General features: G+C 38.9%; 2 protein-coding genes across 5 annotated transcripts in view; both read right to left on the bottom strand.

The window, feature by feature from the left end:
- Positions 1–44: 44 nt before the first annotated feature.
- On the bottom strand, positions 45–5,454 carry LOC123864546 (pre-mRNA-splicing factor CWC22 homolog). Of its 2 annotated transcripts, XM_045905097.1 has the most exons (7): positions 4,408–5,454; positions 4,067–4,221; positions 3,286–3,937; positions 2,601–2,739; positions 2,003–2,096; positions 822–1,853; positions 45–755 (listed from the first exon to the last, which is right to left on the bottom strand). In XM_045905097.1, exons 1-7 carry the CDS (start codon positions 5,286–5,288, stop codon positions 169–171), a joined length of 3,540 nt encoding a protein of 1,179 aa, XP_045761053.1. In that variant the 5' UTR covers positions 5,289–5,454; the 3' UTR covers positions 45–168. The 2 variants fall into 2 exon arrangements, with proteins under 2 accessions (XP_045761053.1, XP_045761044.1); XM_045905088.1 differs by having other exon boundaries at positions 45–1,853.
- A 1,587-nt stretch (positions 5,455–7,041) lies between these two features.
- LOC123864754 (stathmin-4) overlaps positions 7,042–21,672 on the bottom strand; it is a 94,628-nt gene continuing 79,997 nt past the window's right edge. For 2 of the 3 annotated variants that reach the window (XM_045905398.1, XM_045905390.1), the window contains 5 exons: positions 15,382–15,596; positions 14,978–15,095; positions 14,153–14,293; positions 12,398–12,538; positions 7,042–11,622 (listed from right to left, as the gene is read on the bottom strand). In XM_045905398.1, coding sequence (XP_045761354.1) covers positions 11,551–11,622; positions 12,398–12,538; positions 14,153–14,293; positions 14,978–15,095; positions 15,382–15,596 — 687 coding nt within the window. In that variant the 3' untranslated portion in view covers positions 7,042–11,550. The remainder of the gene's footprint in view (positions 11,623–12,397; positions 12,539–14,152; positions 14,294–14,977; positions 15,096–15,381; positions 15,597–21,672) is intronic. The other variant, XM_045905410.1, reaches the window with a different exon arrangement.

The following is a 21,672-nucleotide window of genomic DNA, read 5'->3' as shown; positions in this document are numbered from 1 at the left end:
ACCTAAAATTACAGGCCGAGAGAAATGGAAAAAAACGGCAAGCATGACTTTACAACTTTTAATTAAAATAAATTCATAGAATAAATCTAACACATTTTTACAACTTAAAACGATTACATACACAAATGTATACATATTTCTTAAATAGTCTAAAAAAAATTGAATGGTTTAACGGTTCCGGTTCTGTTCGTAGTATTTGCCACTTTTCTCAGGCGTCGTACTCTCCAGAAGTAACTTAGTACTAGTCTCTTTGCTTGCAATGTCAAACGTGTCCCAGTAACGTCCACTCGCGTTTCTGGAATCTTCTGAGCTGTCCGAGGAATTGGAACTGTCTGAAGTGTCCGAATCATCTTTTAAGTTTTCTTTATCTTTCTTTTTAGTACGTTTATCTTTTTTCTTACTTTTCGACTTATCTTTTTTCTTACGTTTTGATTTATCTTTTTCCTGATCATCACGCCGTTTCTGTCTAGAATCTTTTTCGCCATCATTTTTTTCTTTACGTTTTTCATTTTCCTTGTTTGCTTTTTTAGAAAGCTCGACATCATCCCGACTTTCTCTATCATTCTGAATCCTATCTCTTTTAACTAAATTTTTACTCTTTTGTTTTTCATTTTGCTCATCGTCACTGTTGTCATGATTTTTACTTTTTTGTGTACGTCGATCTATCTTTTGTGTTTCATCGTCTCTTTTTGAATCTCTACCATCTTTTTCTTGTCTTCTCTTATCCAGTTCACTATCGTCAACATCTCTATTGCCTCTATTTTTCTCTGTTTGTCTGTTGCCATCATAACTATTTTTATTTCCATCTCTAACATTATTGCGTCTATCACGATCATTGTCATATCTATTAGTTTTATTGTCATCCTTCCTAGAACTTTGTCTCGGATCATCATCGTCGTTGATCTGATTTCTCGAATCTTTGTTGTATCTTTCATCATTGGTTCTAAATTCTCGATTACTGTATCTACTTTCATCACGTTCATATTCTTTATTATGTCTTTCTGATGTAATATCATAATATCTCTTGCCCAGTTCTTCATTATATCTATCACCATTGTTTCGATCATCACGATTATTTCTTTCATTCCTAGAACTTCGATCATCATTCTTTTCTGATTGGTCATGATCGCCGCGGTTATTTCGGTAATCATCATTGTAGTTTCGATCATCACGACTTCTTGCGGCTTCATCTCGTTCATATGGTTTATCATTACGACCACGTCTTTCTCTTGCTAAATCGCGATCATCATTTCTTCGGTTCGATTGCTCATGATCGCGGTCTCGGCCTCTTCTTTGATCATTATCATGATCATCTACCTTTTCTTGCCTGTTTCTTATATCTTTACTATTATATCTATCATGATTATCGTTACGATTTCTAGTAGACTCCTCATATCCACTTCTTTCATCCCTAGAATCTCTATCATCATGCCTTCTGCTCGAGTCATCATTATTCTTTCTTCTGTCATCATTTTGTCGATGTCTAAAATCATTTTGGAAATCCCTTTCTGTTTCCCTTCTATTTTCTTGTGGGTCTTTCCTACGATCTTCGCGTCTATCTCTTTCTCTGTTATTTCTATTGCCATCATTATACCTGTCCCTTTCATTGTTATTATGTCGTGAACTTTGCATTTCTGTTGTATTGCCATCTCTTTCTCTATTAGGTCTAGATTCATCCCTTCTCGCACCTGGGCCATATGTATCGTAGAATCCATCGTGCCCCCATCTTTCAACTTTGTCATTTTGATTTGATGAATCTTCAATCTCTGGAGTCTTTGGGTTTTTATTACTCTTTTTCTTATCTTTCTTCCCTTTCTTCTCTGTTTTCTTTTTACTGCTATCTTCATCTGATTCTGAAAAACAGATACATAGGATCATTAACAATGTTGCATAATTTTATTTTCATACTTATAAAGGAAAGATGACCATAACAGATTTAAACATGTCTAATGTGAAACACAATTTTGAAGTTACACTGCAGTGCTATAAAACTGGAACTTACCACTAGAACTGCTGTCACTAGATGAGCTGTCTGAGCTGCTGGAGCTGGAGGAGCTGGAGTCCAGCTTGATCTCTGTGATAGGTGCTGGAACATTCTAAAAATAATCAAATTATTAGCTTTTTGGGCCTTAACCTAAATAGATTATGTTTAAAAACGTCATAAGTTTTAATAACTATGTAGGCTTGTGCTTGACTGCAAAGACACCAAAGATAAAGACACACTACACTAAACAACACACTTTAAGAGACACTAAAAAAATCGAAAAATGTGTAAACATCAACATATCACCAACTTGAACTCTACATCTCACCAACTCATGCATTACTGGCAAAGATCCAATTTACATACAGAACTTGCAACTTTATCATGGGCTGGGAAGATATTTGTCATTTTCCCTTTCAATGAGATATTCAAACTATTAATTTCACTGAAAAATTTGGCTTATGGGTCTAATCTTTCATGTATACCCACCTTACCCATTACCCACCCTTACCCTTTACTTACCCTTGTAGTTTATTACCCCCGCAGAATACGAGTTTTACCCCCACAGCGGTAATTACCCCCAGTTTAGGAACCGTGGTACTAGACTATGACATACCTTGGGCATTTGTTTCAAATGTTCTCTCAATTCATCAGTCAAGCCTCCCAGACCGATAGATGTGAAGAAATTGATGGAGAACCTTGTGTTCTTGGGATTGTCCCGCGGGAATATGCCTGCGAAGGCCATCTGTAGGGTCCTGCAAAAGAAAGAGAAACAACATTAGATTTACAACTTAATTCACTAGCAATTATAATAATTATATTGATTTTCAATCCAGTTATTAAGAGATGGTTCACAAATTGAATTGGTATTTATATAATAAACCCCACTTATAAATAATACTATTCATTATAATAGATTGAGCTAGTTTTATGAAGTGGGTACCTGGGTCTTAGGGAACCAGGGAGCATAAACATTGGTCGGCTCCTTGGTTCCCCGGAGAACCTCTCCCTTTCCTGGGTTCTATTTGTAATTACCATAAATAAAGGATGTTTATTTATTATTTATTTATATTCATGCAAAAGTGTCTTTCTGTCTGACTGTTATCTTTTCACTGCCCATCTGTTTAACCTATTCTGACAAAAGATATAAAAATAGCGTCTTGTATAATCATGAAAAATCAAAAGTTCTTTCAAAATTTTGAAATTTCAAAGGCGTGATTGAAGGACAAACCAATAAACAAACACATTTTCGTATTTACAATGTGGGTAGTGATCGTGAACCATCTCCGATCAAAACTTACGGGTCCTGAAGTCGATCATTAAGTTTCTTCAATCCCATATACTCTGCCAACTCTTGAAACAGAATCTTTATGTAAATTCGACTGGAACTTGTAGTATCCTCCTCATTTAGCTTCACACATTCAAGCACTTCCCAACTAATCGAGTCAGTGAATAACAGATGAGCAAAAAACTTGCTCACGTTTCTGAGACGATTTGTATCTAATCTATGAGCAGTAGAATAAGAATCTTTGAAGATCTCTTCAAAAGGACTGATGTAAATACGATTTATGTTGCAGAAGCGTTGCGCTAGTAATCCGTAGAACTTTTCATAGGTTCTCTGTTCCGCACAACAGTCTAGGAACATGTGGCAAAGCTCAATTTCTTGACCAGGTTTTAGTTGCATTTTCATTAGCTTATGAGCGCATTCCTCGAAATCCAAACTAGAGTTGATAGTCAAGTATATTGTCCTACGTAGAGCAACAAGGTTGGTTTCCGTATTATCAATGATTGTTACTGCTTTCTCTTTATCTTCTTCGTCTTCATCAGATTCTTCACTGCCGTCTTCATCTGATCCTTCTTCTCCAGACTCAGCGTCAGACCCGAGGATCTCGTTGCTCAAAGCTTTGTATTTATCCTCATTTTCCTCATACTTTTCGTCGAATTTGAATACGTCTGAAATTGAGAACGTGATGTTAGTCTTGATACTTAGTAATAAAAATATAGCTGATAAGCAATAATAAAACAATAAATAGATAGAAGTAAGTATATTATGTATGTAGTACAACTGAAATAAATGCTTACTCAGTATATCCTGTGCATCAGTAGCATCGTCCAACATCAGCAGATGAGTGAACTGTTCCTCCTCTTGCACCAGCTCCAACTCCTCAAGCACGGCCGGGTGGTCCTTGAAGCCATCCTTCCACACTTGGAACATCACCTCGATCATGTACTGGACCCTTGTGACAAATCAAAACACTTTATCAAACAAAACTATGTCAAGTCTGTAGATTGGAAAGCAGATTCTACAGAGGAGAACCAACAAAAACTTTAGCTTAGTTAAAAAAATCATGCATTACTACCTGAATCTGATGCCTACGAGACAATCACACTTAAGCATTTAAGTATAACAAATAAAGTATTACCTTTTATCCAACTGCCCTTCATGTAAAATGTTCCTCAACATCTCAAAAATTGCATTTACTCCTTTTGAAGATACCTCAGTTAGCTTCTGACCGCATTCCTTCAAAAATGCTATAGCAACCTCCACAGAATCATCTGTCGGTGTCTCAACAAGTAAAGTTAGCAATTCAAGAGCAAGAATTTCATGCGCAACCCTCTGGTTCACTAAGTGGGCTATGAACGATGCAGATGATATACAAATAGGTTTATCATTCCTTTTAAAACCTCTTTTGAACTGTATTACTAATCTTTTTAGTAGTAACTCTCCAATGTTAGGAAAGCGAGAGTTCACTGCAGCTACCAGGGCCGCATAAACGTTAGTGAACGTAGGCGATGCAGCTTGAGCTTGGATCACGGACCTGCACAGCAAACCCCTTCCCCGTACTATGTTCTCTTTTAAAAGCTGTTTAATTATAATACCAATGTTTCCCACGTTGATCTTGTTGATGTGACCGTGGATCGACTTTTTCAGGGCCTCCCATGCGAGTCTCTGGTACGCTGGTGACGATTTGTCTGTTATCTGCGCTTGCATCATGCGAAGTCGAGCTGGCGGGATGTATGCGCCACCCGTTCTGGTATTCAACATGTCTGTTTCTTTTGGCTTTCTTGCCGGAGCTACAGATTTCTCGGGCTCATTTTGCGCGTCATTACGACGCCTCTCTTGCTTGACGGGTGCAGGAGATCTTGACTTGGAATGTTTCCTCTTACGTCTGGAGTCGTTATCTCTTGCCTGGTTTGGAGTTCGAGATCTCGAGCGACGCTTTTTCGTTCTTCTTTCTGATCTATAATCATCACTATCACTGTGTTTATCCTTTTTACGTTTACTTTCCTTGTGGGAATCCATCGTCGGTTCAACACAAAGCACTGGTGGAAAGAAGAACGATTAGCTATTAGGTATAGTATTTCAATGTTAATATAAGTGGCAGGTGTTTTAGTTTAGTAGAAATTATTGTGGAATCGTTCTAATTCACGTGAAGAAAACAACACTTGACTCAGCCATCTTGGCTTAAATGACAGATGTCATTTGATTTGATGTCACCAAAATGACATGAGCATGAGGTATTTTTTATTCAATTGCCTTTACGGCTCTAGATTCTAGCTTTTGTGAACCTAACAGAATATCGTTTAACCAAAAAAAAGGTCGCTACATACGTAACGTGTTTTTTTCCGTCCCGGACGGAACGGGAGGATTTCTCGAACTACTATTGGACAACTGGAACGCCGCGCCCCGTCCGTTTTCTAGTTGTCCAATAGGACTTCGAGAAATTTTCCCGTACCGATTTTATGTAGGACCTACTAAAATTCCTTAATCGTAATTTAGTCCACGATCGTAGACAGACTAATAACTAGATGCTTGCTGATGCCGACGCACGTGCTCCTGGAGTGCATGGTCGTGGCAGAACAACGAGAACGCCATTTGGGTTCCCCAACCTCACTCCATGAAGTCCTCGGCAACCTGGGCGGTCTACTTGGCTTCTGGAGCGAGCTTGGATGGCTGGAGTGAAGACTTCGGCGGGGAGGGGCAACACACGCACAACAGACGTTGTGCGTGTGTTGCCCCTCCCCGCCGAAGCGTGGAAACGTTTAAGTGCGGAAACCAGCCCAGAGAGAAGAAGAAGAAGAAGAAGAAGAACTAGATGCCTTTGAAAATGCTTACATCACGCTTACATAGCTACTCAGGTCTGTGCCTGCGAGCAAGTACCCTAATTGCGTTTCTCATAAAGTAACTTTGAATGTACCTACTAAACATAGTTATTAGAAGAGTCTCTGAATCCAGCGGCTCTTCCAACGCTGCACTATCCGGTGTGGGGTCCCACGGTACTGAAGCCTACATCTGAAGTTGTAACGTGGCGGTTGCGTAGGTTAGGATTAAGGATGAAATACACAAGTCCAGCTGAGATCTGTTTTTAGGGTTCCGTACGTCAAAAGGAAAAACGGAACCCTTATAGGATCACTTTGTTGTCTGTCTGTCAGTCCGTCGAGTCTGTCAAGAAAACCTATAGGGTACTTCCAATGACTTTCTAGGTACTTCTCATTGACCTAGAATCATGAAATTTGGCAGGTAGGTAGGTAGCTCTTATAGCACAAGGAATAAATCCGAAAACCGTGAATTCTTAGTTATTAAAAAAAATGTGGTTAAATTTTCAAAGTAAGATAACTACACCAAGTAGGGTATCATATGAAAGGGCTTTACTTTTATATTCTAAAACAGATTTTTATTTATTTTTACGCATTATAGTTTTTGACGCAACCCTCGGTGCGGAGTCTGACTCGCACTTGGCCGGTTTTTGTGTTATTGTACGATGCGCTGCCGCTTCGTGTTCAGAATGGGCAATTTGTTTTGCTCGTAATATACCTTAGTTATTATTTTCAATCTATCATTAATGTGATTTTATATTAAACATCTCCATTCTGCTCCGTTTTGGGGTCTGCGCAGAAGCAGGACTATTGTCCACGGAGGACATAAATAAATCATTTAAGATTAAAAGACGACGAACTTTTGTCCTCCGGGGACAGCGGTCCCTCGTCTGTGCAGGCCCCTAAATGGACAGGCACCATGGCAGTACAAGATCTATTTATTAAAAGAAAACACACCATTTATTAGTATTAATGACTTTATTCAATACGACAATGAAACTACAAAAGTTGCCTGCACTTCAATTAGCAATTTCATAACCTCACAAACTGAAGCACATTATCAATATCGATATAATAATTACACAAAACATAAAATTAACGTATCATATCGTAACACCGTACAAGATAAACAGTGACTAACGTTACTAAAATATAAGAACACAAAATAGAATTAAAACGTTAATAATTAGGTATCATGAGAGACTCGAGTGCAATTTCTTGAGTAAATTGACAGAAATAGTATGGCGAAGAACTATTAAGTTCACAGATTTCCTTGACCATAATTCCTTGTCTGCGCAGACCTTTCTTTATAGGTCGTAAATTGACAGGTAAACACTAACTTTAGTAACGATTTTCATTTTGGTCACCCAAGAATTAACAGTCGGGTCTCAGAAAGCTATAAGTTGGCGTCGCTATACATGATTTGTCTCGATCTTTGAGTCTAAAAGGCTACACAATATCCAAGGCAAATTGGTCAGAGGTGTTCACGTCTCGCCGCTACAGATTCAAGCTAGTACTTACACCTAGTTCCCTTACTTTACGAGTAGCGTTAGTAACAGTGAAGCAGGCAAGCTCGCCCGTCGCCCCGCCAAGCAAGATACAATCGTCTCTTATTTATACTCCCCTTCACATCGAACATCCCTTATGGCATTTTTGATATGTTTAATATAGGTATGCACTGACTGTACGTTTTTTTACACAATGCCAACTATATTTATATGAACTTCAAAATCGATTTATCTGTAGAGCTTATTTATCATGTTCTTTTCTTGTTTGGTGGCTTTTTGTAGTGCCAAACCAGCACAATGCACTTCACCAGTATCACATACCTTGAAGGAGGCACGAAAGAGACTGGTCTGTAAAAGTGTCAATTTTCTGAATATGAGAGATATTTCAATGTGGATGCCTCAATTATTTGACAAATCGATTATTATTTCATAAATTATTCAAAAATAATCGATGTAATATAATTTGAAACCAATTAAATAAATCAATTTTGAAATTTGTACATATATTATAAGTAATCATCCATCTACTACATCAGTAAATACCTACATTTAGCACGAAAAAAATGCCAAAATGAACATGCTACGTGAATAAGACATTAATTATATACAATTATTATTATTATCATATCATATCGTCGACCAAAAAACAGACTGACATTATTTAATAATTGAATTGGAAAAAAATGGACTATAAAAATGGAGAAATATTTTAAACTTCACCACCACTCGTCTAACTAATCTTTAAACCCCTCATTCCACTCAACTAGCCACTAAGGTCCTGGCATACTGCGACTCGATATTTAAAATCGATTTATTATTCGACAACAAAATCGATCGCTCGAATCGCAGTATGGTGGACTCGCTGACGCGAATTAACTATTGCCACAGCTTAGCTCTTATACAGTTCGGAAACGGCATTGCGACCACCATGTTGTTTTATAGATAGTTTAAAACTGTATTTGCGAGAGATTAGTAGAGGTCATCTTTATTGAATTCTCAATGTAACTATTGTGTTTCACGCAATAGTTGGATTAAGATTTCAATAAGAAGTAAGTATAGTAGTTCACCCTGTTAAAAGCCATATTTAAAATGACCAATATCCCCTTTCTCCACCATTTAAGCGTAGATATAGCTTCTCTTGCAACAAATACGGAACGGGTTTGAACTCTGAACCATGGACCTTTCGGATTTCAATCCATTCGATCCACTCCTTGAATTATGCTACTGTGCCTTTATCTTTTTTTTAGTTTGTTTGAATTTTCATATTCCCCAAGCCACGTAAAGGTGACGCTATTATTTTATTTCTTATCTGTGGTTATAGATTCGTTTCTAAACTGTATATAAGCTAAGCGGTGCTATATGTATCGATATAATTTGTGCCTAACTGAATAATCAATCAATACGATATCACTAGAGCAAAACATCACAGAAGCAGTTTGTGTCCAACACCAACCCGCGGCCCGGTGCCTAGTCCAACGCTGGCCAACGCCGCGCCACTTACAGTACAGATACTGGACACACGTAATGTATTACATACACTGTGCTATACACTGTGTGAACAGTACAGGGTATATAGCTGATCATTCAAATGTGTACTTTCAACTGGTTTTCAGTAGAAATGATTATATACTAACCAGTATTATTCATAATGCCCGGGCAACATGATCACATCCTATGAGATTTGGTTATGTATATGCCAACAACTTTTAAGGCAACTTTAGGTAACGGCAAATGACTAGTTGTTCGTTAATAAATGTACCGTTAGTACAAAACTAAGTTCACATTTGAATGTCAATTTGTGTGATACGCAAGCGTTGCAGCGTAAGCCAGCGACGGCCATCATTTTCCTACGTTTAAAAAAAATATAAAACGCTATAAAGGCAGTTTCACGCGTTACATACATTTAGTGATATTGTCCGCGCGCGATACACGGACTTCTAGGCACTTCTGCTATCGACCTAACTATTGTTTCATCATTGTGCTTGTTTTTGAGATCATAATAAGTGTATGAGTGACAATTTAAACGTGGACTAGATCTGACGTTAGGCAAATACATAGCTTTAACACTACAAACACCTATTAATTTAATATTTTTAATAATTCACACGTTTTTTTTATTATTTTTAATCTAACACGAGAAAAATTTGGTCGTTTATTCTAATTCATTAGTTGTTTTTGCTACCATTTCTATCATTCATGAAACAACAACTTTGGTAATCACTGTTTTTTCAATACAGTTAAATTGGTAATCAATGCTGCCATCACAATTATGTTGGTAATCAATTATGTCATGACATAAACAACACAAATCAATATTGTCACTATACAACACCGTTGGTAATCAATGGTATTGTGATACAACAACATAGGTAATCACTGTTGTCACAATACAGCATAGATAATAATCAAGGCGCTTGTAGTGCTAAGCTTGCTTATAACCGGGCAAAGCATCCATCGAATGAACAATACCGACGCATCACAAACGACTCGCGACAAACTTATTCTATGGAAATATTTAAAAAAATCATTCAAAATACATTTACTGACAGTCTATAGCAAGTGATGATACTATGAGAGAACTTAAATTTAGATTATACTTCCCTAAAATACTGTTGCGTTATGTTAAACATTAAAAATAATGATATTACACTATAACTAACGATTAGGAATTAATTAAATCCCTCAACCTTCCCTCCCATAGTAAAAAAATACACTTCGAACTGGGTTCCGTCACATTTGAAAAGTTAATATCGAAGCTTTAGTTTTTTTTAATTTGCAGTACGGAACCCCAAGCCTTTAAACGACCTCCGTCCAACTTTCAGTAATTCAACCTTACTCAAAATTACTAAAAGTGGGAATTCGTAACACCACATCTTAAGACCAATTTAATTTTTTCTAACAATAGGCCATGGTAAGTGACATTTAGCGATATTGCCATTGTTTAGGTAAAAAAAAAATTATAAAACACCTAGAAATGAAATTTTCAAAATCAACTTTAAGCTTGAGGGGAATTTTCGGTGTTTTTCCATAACCCAACCGCAACATGTAACACTGACACAAAGCGTTACATTTTCTTTTTTTAATATAAAGATGTTGATATTTTTATTAATAATATGTCTTATTTTTTGGTGTTTCAACTCCGCCTGACGATTTGCGCCGCACATTAAAAAGCCAGCCGAACAAAAAAATAGCTAAATCTCGTTACTTCCGTACAAATAAAGAATCACCTACGCACTTTATTCGAGATCATTGCTTAACATGGAACAAGTGTACTTCAACAATCATGCGTGATAATGTTGTATCATAGCAAAATTAGTAATCGATGTAAAACAAAATTGGAAAGCACTGATCAAACTATATTGAAACGTTGGTAAACAATATTGCCACGACACAATAAAATTGGTAATCACTGTCGCCACGTTACTCCAACATTGGTAGTCAATGTTGCCATGACACAGTACAAATGGTAATCAATTTTGCCATGACACAACAAAATTGGTAATCACTGTTGCCACATCACAACAAAATCGGTAATCAATATTAATAATTAATTAACGACCACGACAAAATATTCTAATGAGCGTCCATTGGCGTCCCGACATAACCACGCTTCCGCAAAATAAGAAAGACTGAGATCATTGTTTATGGCATGGCGTCAGTGCGTCGTCGGGCGTAGACCGAGAAACCTATACAGTACTGGCTTACTTATATAAGACAGAAAGAGATAGACACTAATAGTTGATGCTTAAGTCAAAAACAATTACGACGCTTAAAAAAAATGTTTTTCTTAATTTTTTTTCTGAAGATTCAATCTATCTATCTTCAGAAATGGGATTTTTAGCGCTGGCTGTATAGGTTTCTCGGTCTACTTGTTTGTGTCTGCGTGTTCGCGTGCTCGGGCGCGTTCGCGTGCTCGCTAGTGTTCGGCGGAGCGGTGCGGCGCGGTGCGGGGCGGGGCGTCTAGCCGGAGAGGGGGGCCTCACTTTCGGCGCGTGCGCTCTTGTTCTGTCGCACCATTTCTGCGCGTCTCTCCTGGAAAACAATATTGTAATTATTAGCAAAAATCTTTTTCTTTCTAGCGTACTCTGCTGTGTAAACAATCTCTTAAACTGAACTAAAATGACAGATATAAATGTACTGCTATTCCTTCCGGCTTCCACAGTTCTCCTTGCAGAAAAGAATAGCACTAAATGACCTGTCAATCCAATTTAGTTTAGATATTGTGTTAGTCGCACATAATTAGTCACAAAATTTATTATATTTTAGCGAAATTAGTAATAAAGTTACTAGCTAAGATATAATAAAATCAGTAATCACTGTAGAAATTTTAACACAACCATTGGTAATCAACCAAAATAGGCAATGACAGCACATTATAAATTTAAAATCCCATGATTACGGGCATGTGATCTATAACCGTAAACATGTTTAAATGGCTGTTTTTTGAGTCCCGTAGCTCAAAGAAAAAGGAACCCTTATAGGATTACTTTGTTGTCTGTCTTTCTGTCTGTTGTGTCTGTCAAGAAAATCTATAAGGTACTTCCCGTTGACCTAGAATCATGAAAGGCAGGTAGGTAGGTCTTATAACACAAAGGGAAAAATCTGAAAACTGTGAATTGGTTCTTTGCTAACAAAAAAAATTGAAATGAGTTAAAAAATTAATAGGTAGTTTGTATCATAGTAGGCGGCACCTACGCTGTTTCTTTGGGTTCTATACAGTTCTATTCAGTAACAAGTCAGGTTATCGGTATGATTGATGAATTCCCTGAAAAAAAAATCTGTATTCAGTTTGCAACAACCAACGAACCTCTTTCTTAACGAAGTCCAATTTCTTTTGTATCTCCAATTCCCTCTTCTGCTCTGCGGCAGTCAATTTGTTCTCAATGTCTTTGGTGATTTCCTCCATCTTGGCCGTGATGGACGATCGCACTTCCAGTAGCTTATTGTTCTGTTATGAGATGGTGGGGAAAAAATAAAACAGATGCAGGAGAGAGAAATAAATGAGGAAATGAAAGCATGCTTATCTATTGGATTACACAGTATCAACCAATTATAAAAAAAAAACTAGCTTATGCTCGCAACTTCGTCCGTGTGGACTGTAAATCTGATTTTCTTTGACTGATTTTCAGAAATCCTTTCTTAGGATGTCTACGTCATAATAGCTATAGCCTGCACATCCCACCGCACACACCCGCACTCCCGCTGCGGGTGACGTGAGGGTGTGCGGGGCGTCCCTCGCCTCATACCCCGATTACCATCTCAACCTGTCGCGTACGTACTATATATTATTCCATGCAGGTAGTACATAATTGAATTTAAAAAAAAAAACTAAAGGACAAACTTAAGAAAACGAAGATGAATGACATGCGTGATGTTATGACAAACCTTTTTGTGGCGATTTCTCTATTTCGTGGCATCCACATTTGGACTACTGAATAGAATTTTTAACTGAATTTTAAGCTAACCCAATTCCCAATAATTTATACTACCTATTCTTTTTCCTATCAGCCTATCATTTAGTGATTGGTCCCGCTAAACAAATTGATTTAATCGCGTCATTCTCATTATTTAACCTAATCTTCGGAAGCTGAAAATTGAAAAACCCTTCCTAGCCTTTGACCTTGGGTATCGTTGGCAATTTTAGTGTACGCTCAAACAAAAGGATCGCGACTGGCAGCTAAAGTCACGAGGTTTGACAGCTCTAAATTAAATTGAAGACTGTCAAATTGCGTCTGCCCTTTTCATATTACATTAGTAAGAAAATGATGCGAACACTCGAAAATAATTTAGTTGCGCTCAAAATCAGTACCATTAACTTACTACGTAATTTTTCCAAGTAGTTCTTTGTTCACACACTGATAAAATACAAGCACTATAGACAGGCGTTATTCAAAACTGAGAGCCAAAGAGAGGTCAAGTTGAGGGAGCAAACAAAGCCTGAGGCCCTGAGCAATGTTTTAAATAATTCAGTGAAGGGGAGACGTCTGACCTTCAGTATGTACGGTTTACTGCGCCGATGTACCCACTCGTACCTAACAAGGGTACAGCTATCACTAGCATTCAACCCTTTCTCAAAACAATCTTATTACAGAATTACCAAACCATTTAATAGAAGTTAGATTATAACTGTATAAGTATTGTTTAAGTCGAACATGGCAACCGGGGTAGGGATGCCCCGTACACCCGCACAGCCCCGGCGCTAACCCTCTGCGGGTGAGCGCGGGTGACGTGCGGGTGTGCAGAGCGTCCCCCCGCGATTGCTATCTCAACCTGACATATTTTGAAACCTTCTGTCGGCCTATTCTGCATGGGTGTGCTATTTATTAGCAAGAGTTGTATCGACTGAAGTCACTCGCCAGTAACAAGTGAAGTTCTTCTGGCTTCCAACAAAGATTTCCATGGCATCTCCTGAAAATCGATACTTACAGACAACTTCTCTCTTAACATCGTACCGACCAAAGTCACTTTGTCGATGAAGATTACCAAAATTGTTCAGGCTCCTAAGAAAAATTTCCACGATACTTCTGGAAAATGACTCCTGGAAAATGAGGTAGGTACTCACGTGGTTGCGCAGCTTCTCCCTCTGCTCGGCCTCGAGTTGCAGGCGGCGGTCGGCGGCCTGCTGCAGCTTGTCCTGGATCGCGCTCTCCAGCTGTTGGAATTTCTCCTGGTTGCCCGCTCGCACTTTGCGCACTTGCTCCTCCTGTGAAGAAATCCACTACATTACTCTCAGAACCGTACCTAAAAACCTCTTCGTTCCCTCCCCTCCAAGTTACCCCGGCGCTTCCACTACTTAAGCAATACGTATTCGTCAATAAAGTGCTCAAATAATACATACAAGTGCCACCCAGGATAATGCTTGCTATGTGTGGCACAACCTAAAACAATGCCAGCCCAGCACTATACAGTTGTGTCACAATCTTATATGAATAAATCACTGATTTTCAACTATATATTAACTTATTTTATGGCAGGGCAGGTCTGCTCTGTTAACGCGTGATAAAGATTTGATTGGGACCACGTTTCTCCAATCAAACTTTGAGGGCCCACCAAAAAGTCAAAAAATTTAATGTAACATAAGTTGTTGCTGTTAGGAGTATACTTACATGAAAAACTCATGTCTTAAAATCACAATCTGTATGGGGGTTAATATTAAGGTTCTCCAGGATGAGCACAATGGGCGTCGCGCGAGGGAGGTACCGGCGCACGATTTTAAGAGTTCCCGGAGCCTCATAATATGTGCTGAGAATGTGGGGGCTTTAGTGGGTAAAAACCCCACGTAACACGATCTCTCCCCAAAGCGATTTTAAGGAGATCCCCCCTTCCCCCCCCCTGTCAATTAAAAAAGAAAGGTTTAACATAGAGGTAGAACAGATAGAACACTCACGTGTTCCCGGAGACGCTCGAGCATCTTCTTGATGTTCTCGTCGCGTTTGTCGGCCGCTGTGTTCATTTTGTCCTCAATCGCCTTGTATACCTCAGCCGTCTGCTGCTCCAGGGTCAACCTAAAGATCAAGGTTACTTTAAAACACGGGCAATAAGAATATTATGTTTCCTGAAGTTCCTTTGATTAATAAAAGTCAAGGAAAATTATAGCAATTTGCAGGCCTCCAAATACGCAATGGTTGCACGATATAAAGGGTGACAAGGCTTCCTGGAATGAAAGAAGCGGCTTTAGAAAAAGGAACTTTTTTCGCATGATGACCATCCAACTTGATGACATCAAGATGGTACACGACGATGATGATCAACCTGGACGGTGGACTGTAGACAGCTATTTCATAAACTGACCTGGTCTTTTCGACTCCTTCAAGATGGTCCTTGAGACGAGCACGCAGCTCATTGATATACGCCTCGCGTTTCTCCTCGTGGGAGTCCATCTTGGCATCGAGCGCCTCCTTTGTCGTGGAGATGAAGTTATTTGTCTGTTCGCTCCTGATGCGAGACGCCTCCTCAATCTTATGCATCTTCTGGGCAATCGCTGCCATTCTGCTGGCTTCCAAACTCTGCAAAGTAGATTTCTTTTTACTCTAAGTAAAAAATAACAGACGTGTAAAGATTGGCGAATACTCGTTAGGCGTATAACAATTGCCCCAAAAACGTCACTTCGTGATGACCACGACCGCTCTGCCAAGAGTGTTACGACGAAGAAGAAGAAAAAAGACTGACAGACTCGCAAACCTCAGTTAATAAGTTAAAACATTTAAGCCTCTTTTTGAAAGACAGACAAAGACAGTGAGAGATCTACTTCAGCCCAGGTTGGCGGACTACACAAATTCCGTATCTTCTACAATTGGTAGGCAGGTCATTTTATACCGAAAAGAAGGTTAATTAGGCAGGATTCTTAGCATTTTTACAAGTTAAATATGGATGAATTATTTGTAGTTTCGCAAGAATATGACAAAAAAGACAACTGGAAGAAAGTTGTTCGAATTAAGTCTAAAACTAAAATGGAATTTGAGAGGCAACAGAACCACAGACAGAACTGAAAGCTGTCACGAATCTGCAACGAGTGGAGTTTTCATTACACCTAATGTTAGGAGGTAACTTTTTATAAGGCCCCAAGAATCCCTTTGTGGGCTTAAAGTAGGGGCATTAGTTTTACGAGCGGCCGCGTGGCTCTTTATGAGCAGGGCGGCGCATACGTGGTGGCCACAGCCGCGAAAGTTACGAGATAGGTCAAGTGCTTATCGATTTTATAGGAACAACTAGTGTTTTGCTCGGTGCGCGAGCTGCTAAAGCAGCTCGCGTGACGTGGTTAGGTTGATAAGTATTAAGATTCAAAATTCACCCCAAAAACACCATAAAACGACACCCATATCGATTTTTTTCTTAAAAAATGCATGACCGCCATCTTGGATTTCAAAATAAATGTCGTTATTTTGATAGGTTTATCAGCACCCTGAGAAACTCTGAAAACGACATCCATATCATTTTTTATAAAAACGGGGTAGTTGAGGTTAATAAAGTAGGGTGCGTGGGTGCGCGGACCACTAAAGTGGTCCGCGAGCATGCAGAGTTTGTTCCATTGAGTAGACCTCCGGACCCTGATCATCTTTTGCGAAGAAACCACTCTTCCATCTTTTATAGCCTCCGAGATAGACAACGACGAAATTTATACGGCGGCCACCTTGTGTATCCAAAATTTTCCACTTTTTTTTATTAATCGTTTACTACTTTCTTCAAAGGTTGCGAGTTTCAACGAAATCGGTTGGAAAACAAAAGAGTTGCAAAAATCACGTCGGTCGCCATCTTGTTTTTCTGAAATGTCATAATTTTTCCCTACTCGCCTCCTCCACCCGAACACATCTCTCCTACATTATTGTATCGTTTTCCGTCTCTTTCTAGGAGAATGAGACATTCAATATTCGCCATACAAAATGTATGGGAAAATAAATTCCGCCATTTTGAATTTTTTTTCTATTCATCGAGTAGACCTTTGGATCCTGATCCTCTTTTGCCAAGAAACCACACCTCCATCTTTTATACCCTCCGAGCTGGACGCCGGCGAAATTTGTATGGCGGCCATCTTTTCTTCGCCATTTTGAATTTTTTTTCAGCTTTTTGGCAATTGGATGACGTCATGAATGACATTTGGTCGAGCACCCCCCACCTATCTTCAATACCTTGAGCGGACCCTTCACCCGTCTCCGACATCCTCGATCATCAGCTATTTCCAAATTTTTCCTCGATTTTTTTTTTGTTTTCTATACGAAACCATCAGTGAAAAAAAAAAATTTCATACAAAATTTTACAGGAGGAGTTTTTGGGGAAAATCTCGAAAATCTCCCCAAATGTGGCAACACTGTTTACATATTTCGATACTGCTGGTTGAGTCACACAATCGATTGATACATGTCGACTTTCCAAAATGTTGCCAACTGCCTCAAAAACGTGATCAAAATTTCGGAAAATTTGAAGAAAATACAAAATGGCCACCAACTCTTTTTGCAGAAGCAAATTAGATAATTTTACAACTTTCCTATTAACTACAGGATATACCGCTCCCGATGACGTGTCAATCTTTCCTCTCGCTCGCACCCACGCGAAATGATCGTCCCTGAAAAAAGACAATGTCGAAAATCACTTTTTTTTTTGATAAATTCCAGTGTTGCCAGTCTCCGGCGACAAAAATACCCTAATGTCATTTGTACGAGCAAAACACGTAATCGCTCATACTTAGATTTTTCAAAAAGCCCGTATTTCGATTTTTTACAATTTCCCGAAAATCTTGAAATTTCCCGAAAAATGGGGTAATTTTTCCCCTCCAATCTATACCTCGAGCCTATACGTACAATCGTTTCATAGAAGCCGAATCGCTCCGATGTTGCCAACTTTGGGATATTTAACTTTTAAAATTGCGTTTTTTCGTACCTCTAACATAATGGCCGCCACGACAGCCGCCATCTTGAATTTTTAAAAATCACTCCCTTTCCGTCAAAATTCAGGATATTCGTAGACGAACCCAGAAAAAATAATTATCCTCGATTACCCCGTTTCGGATCTGTGGCGCCGCGGTGCGGGGTCGAAAAATCAAAATTTTGAAAACGCTACGGCTCGGCCGCCATCTTGTTTTTCCAATTTTTTCCACATTTTCTGTTAATTATTTACTACTTTCTTCAAAGTTTGCAAAATTCAACAAAATCGGTTGGAAAACAACGGAGCTGCAAAAATCACCTCGGCCGCCATCTTGTTTTTCCGAAATGTCATAATTTTTCCCCAGAGGGTTCCCGAATCCGAACACAACTCCCCTACATCACTATATCATTTTCCGTCTCTTTCTAGGAGAACAATTATGTCAATGAGTGAGTCAGTGAGTCAGTGGTAATCGAGCTATATATAGTATAACTAGTGTTTTGCTCGGTGCGCGAGCTGCTAAAGCAGCTCACGTGACGTGGTAAGGTTAACTTTTATTATATAAAACCAAATTGATTTATTAAGATAATTCACCCCGAAAAACCCCATAAAATGACAGGCATTTCTATTTTTTGTAGAAAATGTAAGTCCGCCATCTTGGATTTGAAAATAAATGTCATTATCAAAATCAGCACCCTGGAAACCCTGAAAACGATATCCATATTATTTTTTGTAAATTAGGATAATAAGTTAGTAGGGTGCGTGGGTGCGCGGACCACTAAAGTGGTCCGCGAGCATGCAGCGTTTGTTCCACCGAGTAGACCTTCGGACTCTGATCATCTTTTGCCAAGAAACCACTCTTCCATCTTTTATAGCCTCCGAGATAGACACCGACGAAATTTGTACGGCGGCCATTTTGTTTTTCCAAAATTTTCCACTTTTTCTATTAATCGTTTAGTACATTCTTCAAAGATTGCGAGTTTCAACGAAATCGGTTGGAAAACAAAAGAGTTGCAAAAATCACGTCGGTCGCCATCTTGTTTTTCTGAAATTTCATAATTTTCCCCTACTCATATCGCGCATCCGAACATATCTCCCAAACATCAATGTATCGTTTTCCGTCTCTTTCTAGGAGAATGAGACATTCATAATCGCCATACAAAATGTATGGAAAAATAAATTCCGCCATTTTGAATTTTTTTTCTATTCATCGAGTAGACCTTCGGATCTTGATTCTCTTTTGCCAAGAAACCACACTTCCATCTTTTATACCTTCCGAGCTGGACACCGGCGAAATTTGTATGGCGGCCATCTTTTCTTCGCCATTTTGAATTTTTTTTCAGCTTTTTGGCAATTGGATGACGTCATGAATGACATTTGCTCGAGCACCCCCCACCTATCTTCAATACCTTAAGCGGACCCTTCACCCGTCTCCGATGTCCTCAATCATCAGCTTTCTCCATAATTTTGGCTTACTAAGTTTTTGTTTTCTATATAACACCATCAGTGAAAAAAAAATTTTTCATACAAAATTTTACAGGAGTTTCTTAGTTGAAAATCTCGAAAATCTCCCCAAAACTGGCAACACCGGTTGCATATCTCCATACTGCCAGCCGAGATACACAATCGATTCATACATACTGACTTTCCAAAATGTTGCCAACTGCCTCAAAAACGTGATCAAAATTTCGAAAAATTAAAAAAAATACAAAATGGCTGCCAACTCGTTTCACAGAAAGATTTTGCACGGTTTCATAATTTTCCTATTAACTACAGGATATACCGCGCCCGATGACGTTTCAATCTCTCCTCTCGCTCACACCCACGCGAAACGATCGCCCCTAAAAAAAGACCACGTCGAAAATCACTTTTACTTTGATAAATTCCAGTGTTGCCAGTCTCCGGTGACAAAAATACCCAAATGTCATTTGTACGAGCAAAACACGTAATCACTCATACTCGGATTTTGCTAAAAGTGCGTATTTCGATTTTTTACAATTTCCCGAAAATCTTGAAATTTCCCTAAAAATGGGGTAATTTTTTCCCACCGATCTATACCTCGAGCCTATACGTACAACCGCTTTATGGAAGCAGAATCGCTCCGATGTTGCCAACTTTGAGATATTTAACTTTTAAAATTGCGTTTTTTCGTACCTCGAACAAAACGGCCGCCATGACAGCCGCCATCTTGAATTTTTAAAAACCACTCCCGTTCTGTCAAAATACAGGATAGTCGTGGGAGAAACCAAGAAAAATAATTATCCTCGATTACCCCGTTTCGGATCTGTGGCGCCGCGGTTCGGGGTCGAAAAATGAAAATTTTGAAAACGCTACGGCTCGGCCGCCATCTTGTTTTTCCAATTTTTTCCACATTTCCCATTAATCGTTTACTATTTTCTTCAAATATTGCAAAATTCAATGAAATCGGTTGGAAAACAACAGAGCTGCAAAAATCACCTCAGCCGCCATCTTGTTTTTCTGAAATGTCATAATTTTTCCCCAGAGGACTCCCGAATCCGAACACAACTCCCCAGCATCATTATATCATTTTCCGTCTCTTTCTAGGAGAACAATTATGTCAATGAGTCAGTCAGTGAGTGAGTGGTAATCGAGCTATATATAGTATAACTAGTGTTTTGCTCGGTGCGCGAGCTGCTAAAGCAGCTCACGTGACGTGGTTATGTTAACTTTATTATATTTAACCAAATTTATTTATTAAAGATACACAATTCACCACAAAAACCCACAAAACGACACCCATATCAATTTTTTTCTTAAAAAGTGCATGTCCGCCATCTTGGATTTCAAAATAAATGTCGTTATCAAAATCAGCACGCCGGAAAACTCTGAAAACGACATCCATATCATTTTTTGTAAAAACGGGGTAGTTGAGGTTAATAAAGTAGGGTGCGTGGGTGCGCGGACCACTAAAGTGGTCCGCGAGCATGCAGAGTTTGTTCCACCGAGTAGACCTTCGGATCCTGATCATCTTTTGCCGAGAAACCAGTCTTCCATCTTTTATACCCTCCGAGATAGACACCGACGAAGTTTGTGTCGCGGCCATCTTGTTTTTCCAAATTTTTCCACTATTTCCATTAATCGTTTACTACTTTCTTCCAAGATTGCGAGTTTCAACGAAATCGGTCGAAAAACAAAAGAGTTGCAAAAATCATATAGGCCGCCATCTTGTTTTTCTGAAATATCATAATTTTGCCCTACTCATATCGCGCATCCGAACATATCTCCCATACATCAATGTATCGTTTTCTGTCTCTTTCTAGGAGAATGAGGCATTCAATATTCGCCATACAAAATGTATGGAAAAAAAAATCCGCCATTTTGGATTTTTTTTCTATTCATCGAGTAGACCTTCGGATCCTGATCATCTCTTGCCAAGAAACCACACTTCCATCTTTTATACCCTCCGAGCTGGACACCAGCGAAATTTGTATGGCGGCCATCTTTTCTTCGCCATTTTGAATTTTTTTTCAGCTTTTTGGCAATTGGATGACGTCATGAATGACATTTGCTCGAGCACCCCCCACCTATCTTCAATACCTTAAGCGGGCCCTCCACCCGTCTCCGAAACCCTCAATCATCAGCTCTCTCCATAATTTTGGCTTACTAACTTTTTGTTTTCTATACGACACCATCAGTAAAAAAAAAAATTTTCATACAAAATTTTACAGGAGTTTCTTAGTTGAAAATCTCGAAAATCTCCCCAAA

Source organism: Maniola jurtina, chromosome 1 (genome assembly GCF_905333055.1).
Source record: "Maniola jurtina chromosome 1, ilManJurt1.1, whole genome shotgun sequence".
In the NCBI taxonomy this organism is placed as follows: Eukaryota; Metazoa; Arthropoda; class Insecta; order Lepidoptera; family Nymphalidae; genus Maniola; species Maniola jurtina.
The sequence above is the reverse complement of the archived record's forward strand: the minus strand, read 5'-3'. Positions and strand labels throughout refer to the sequence as shown.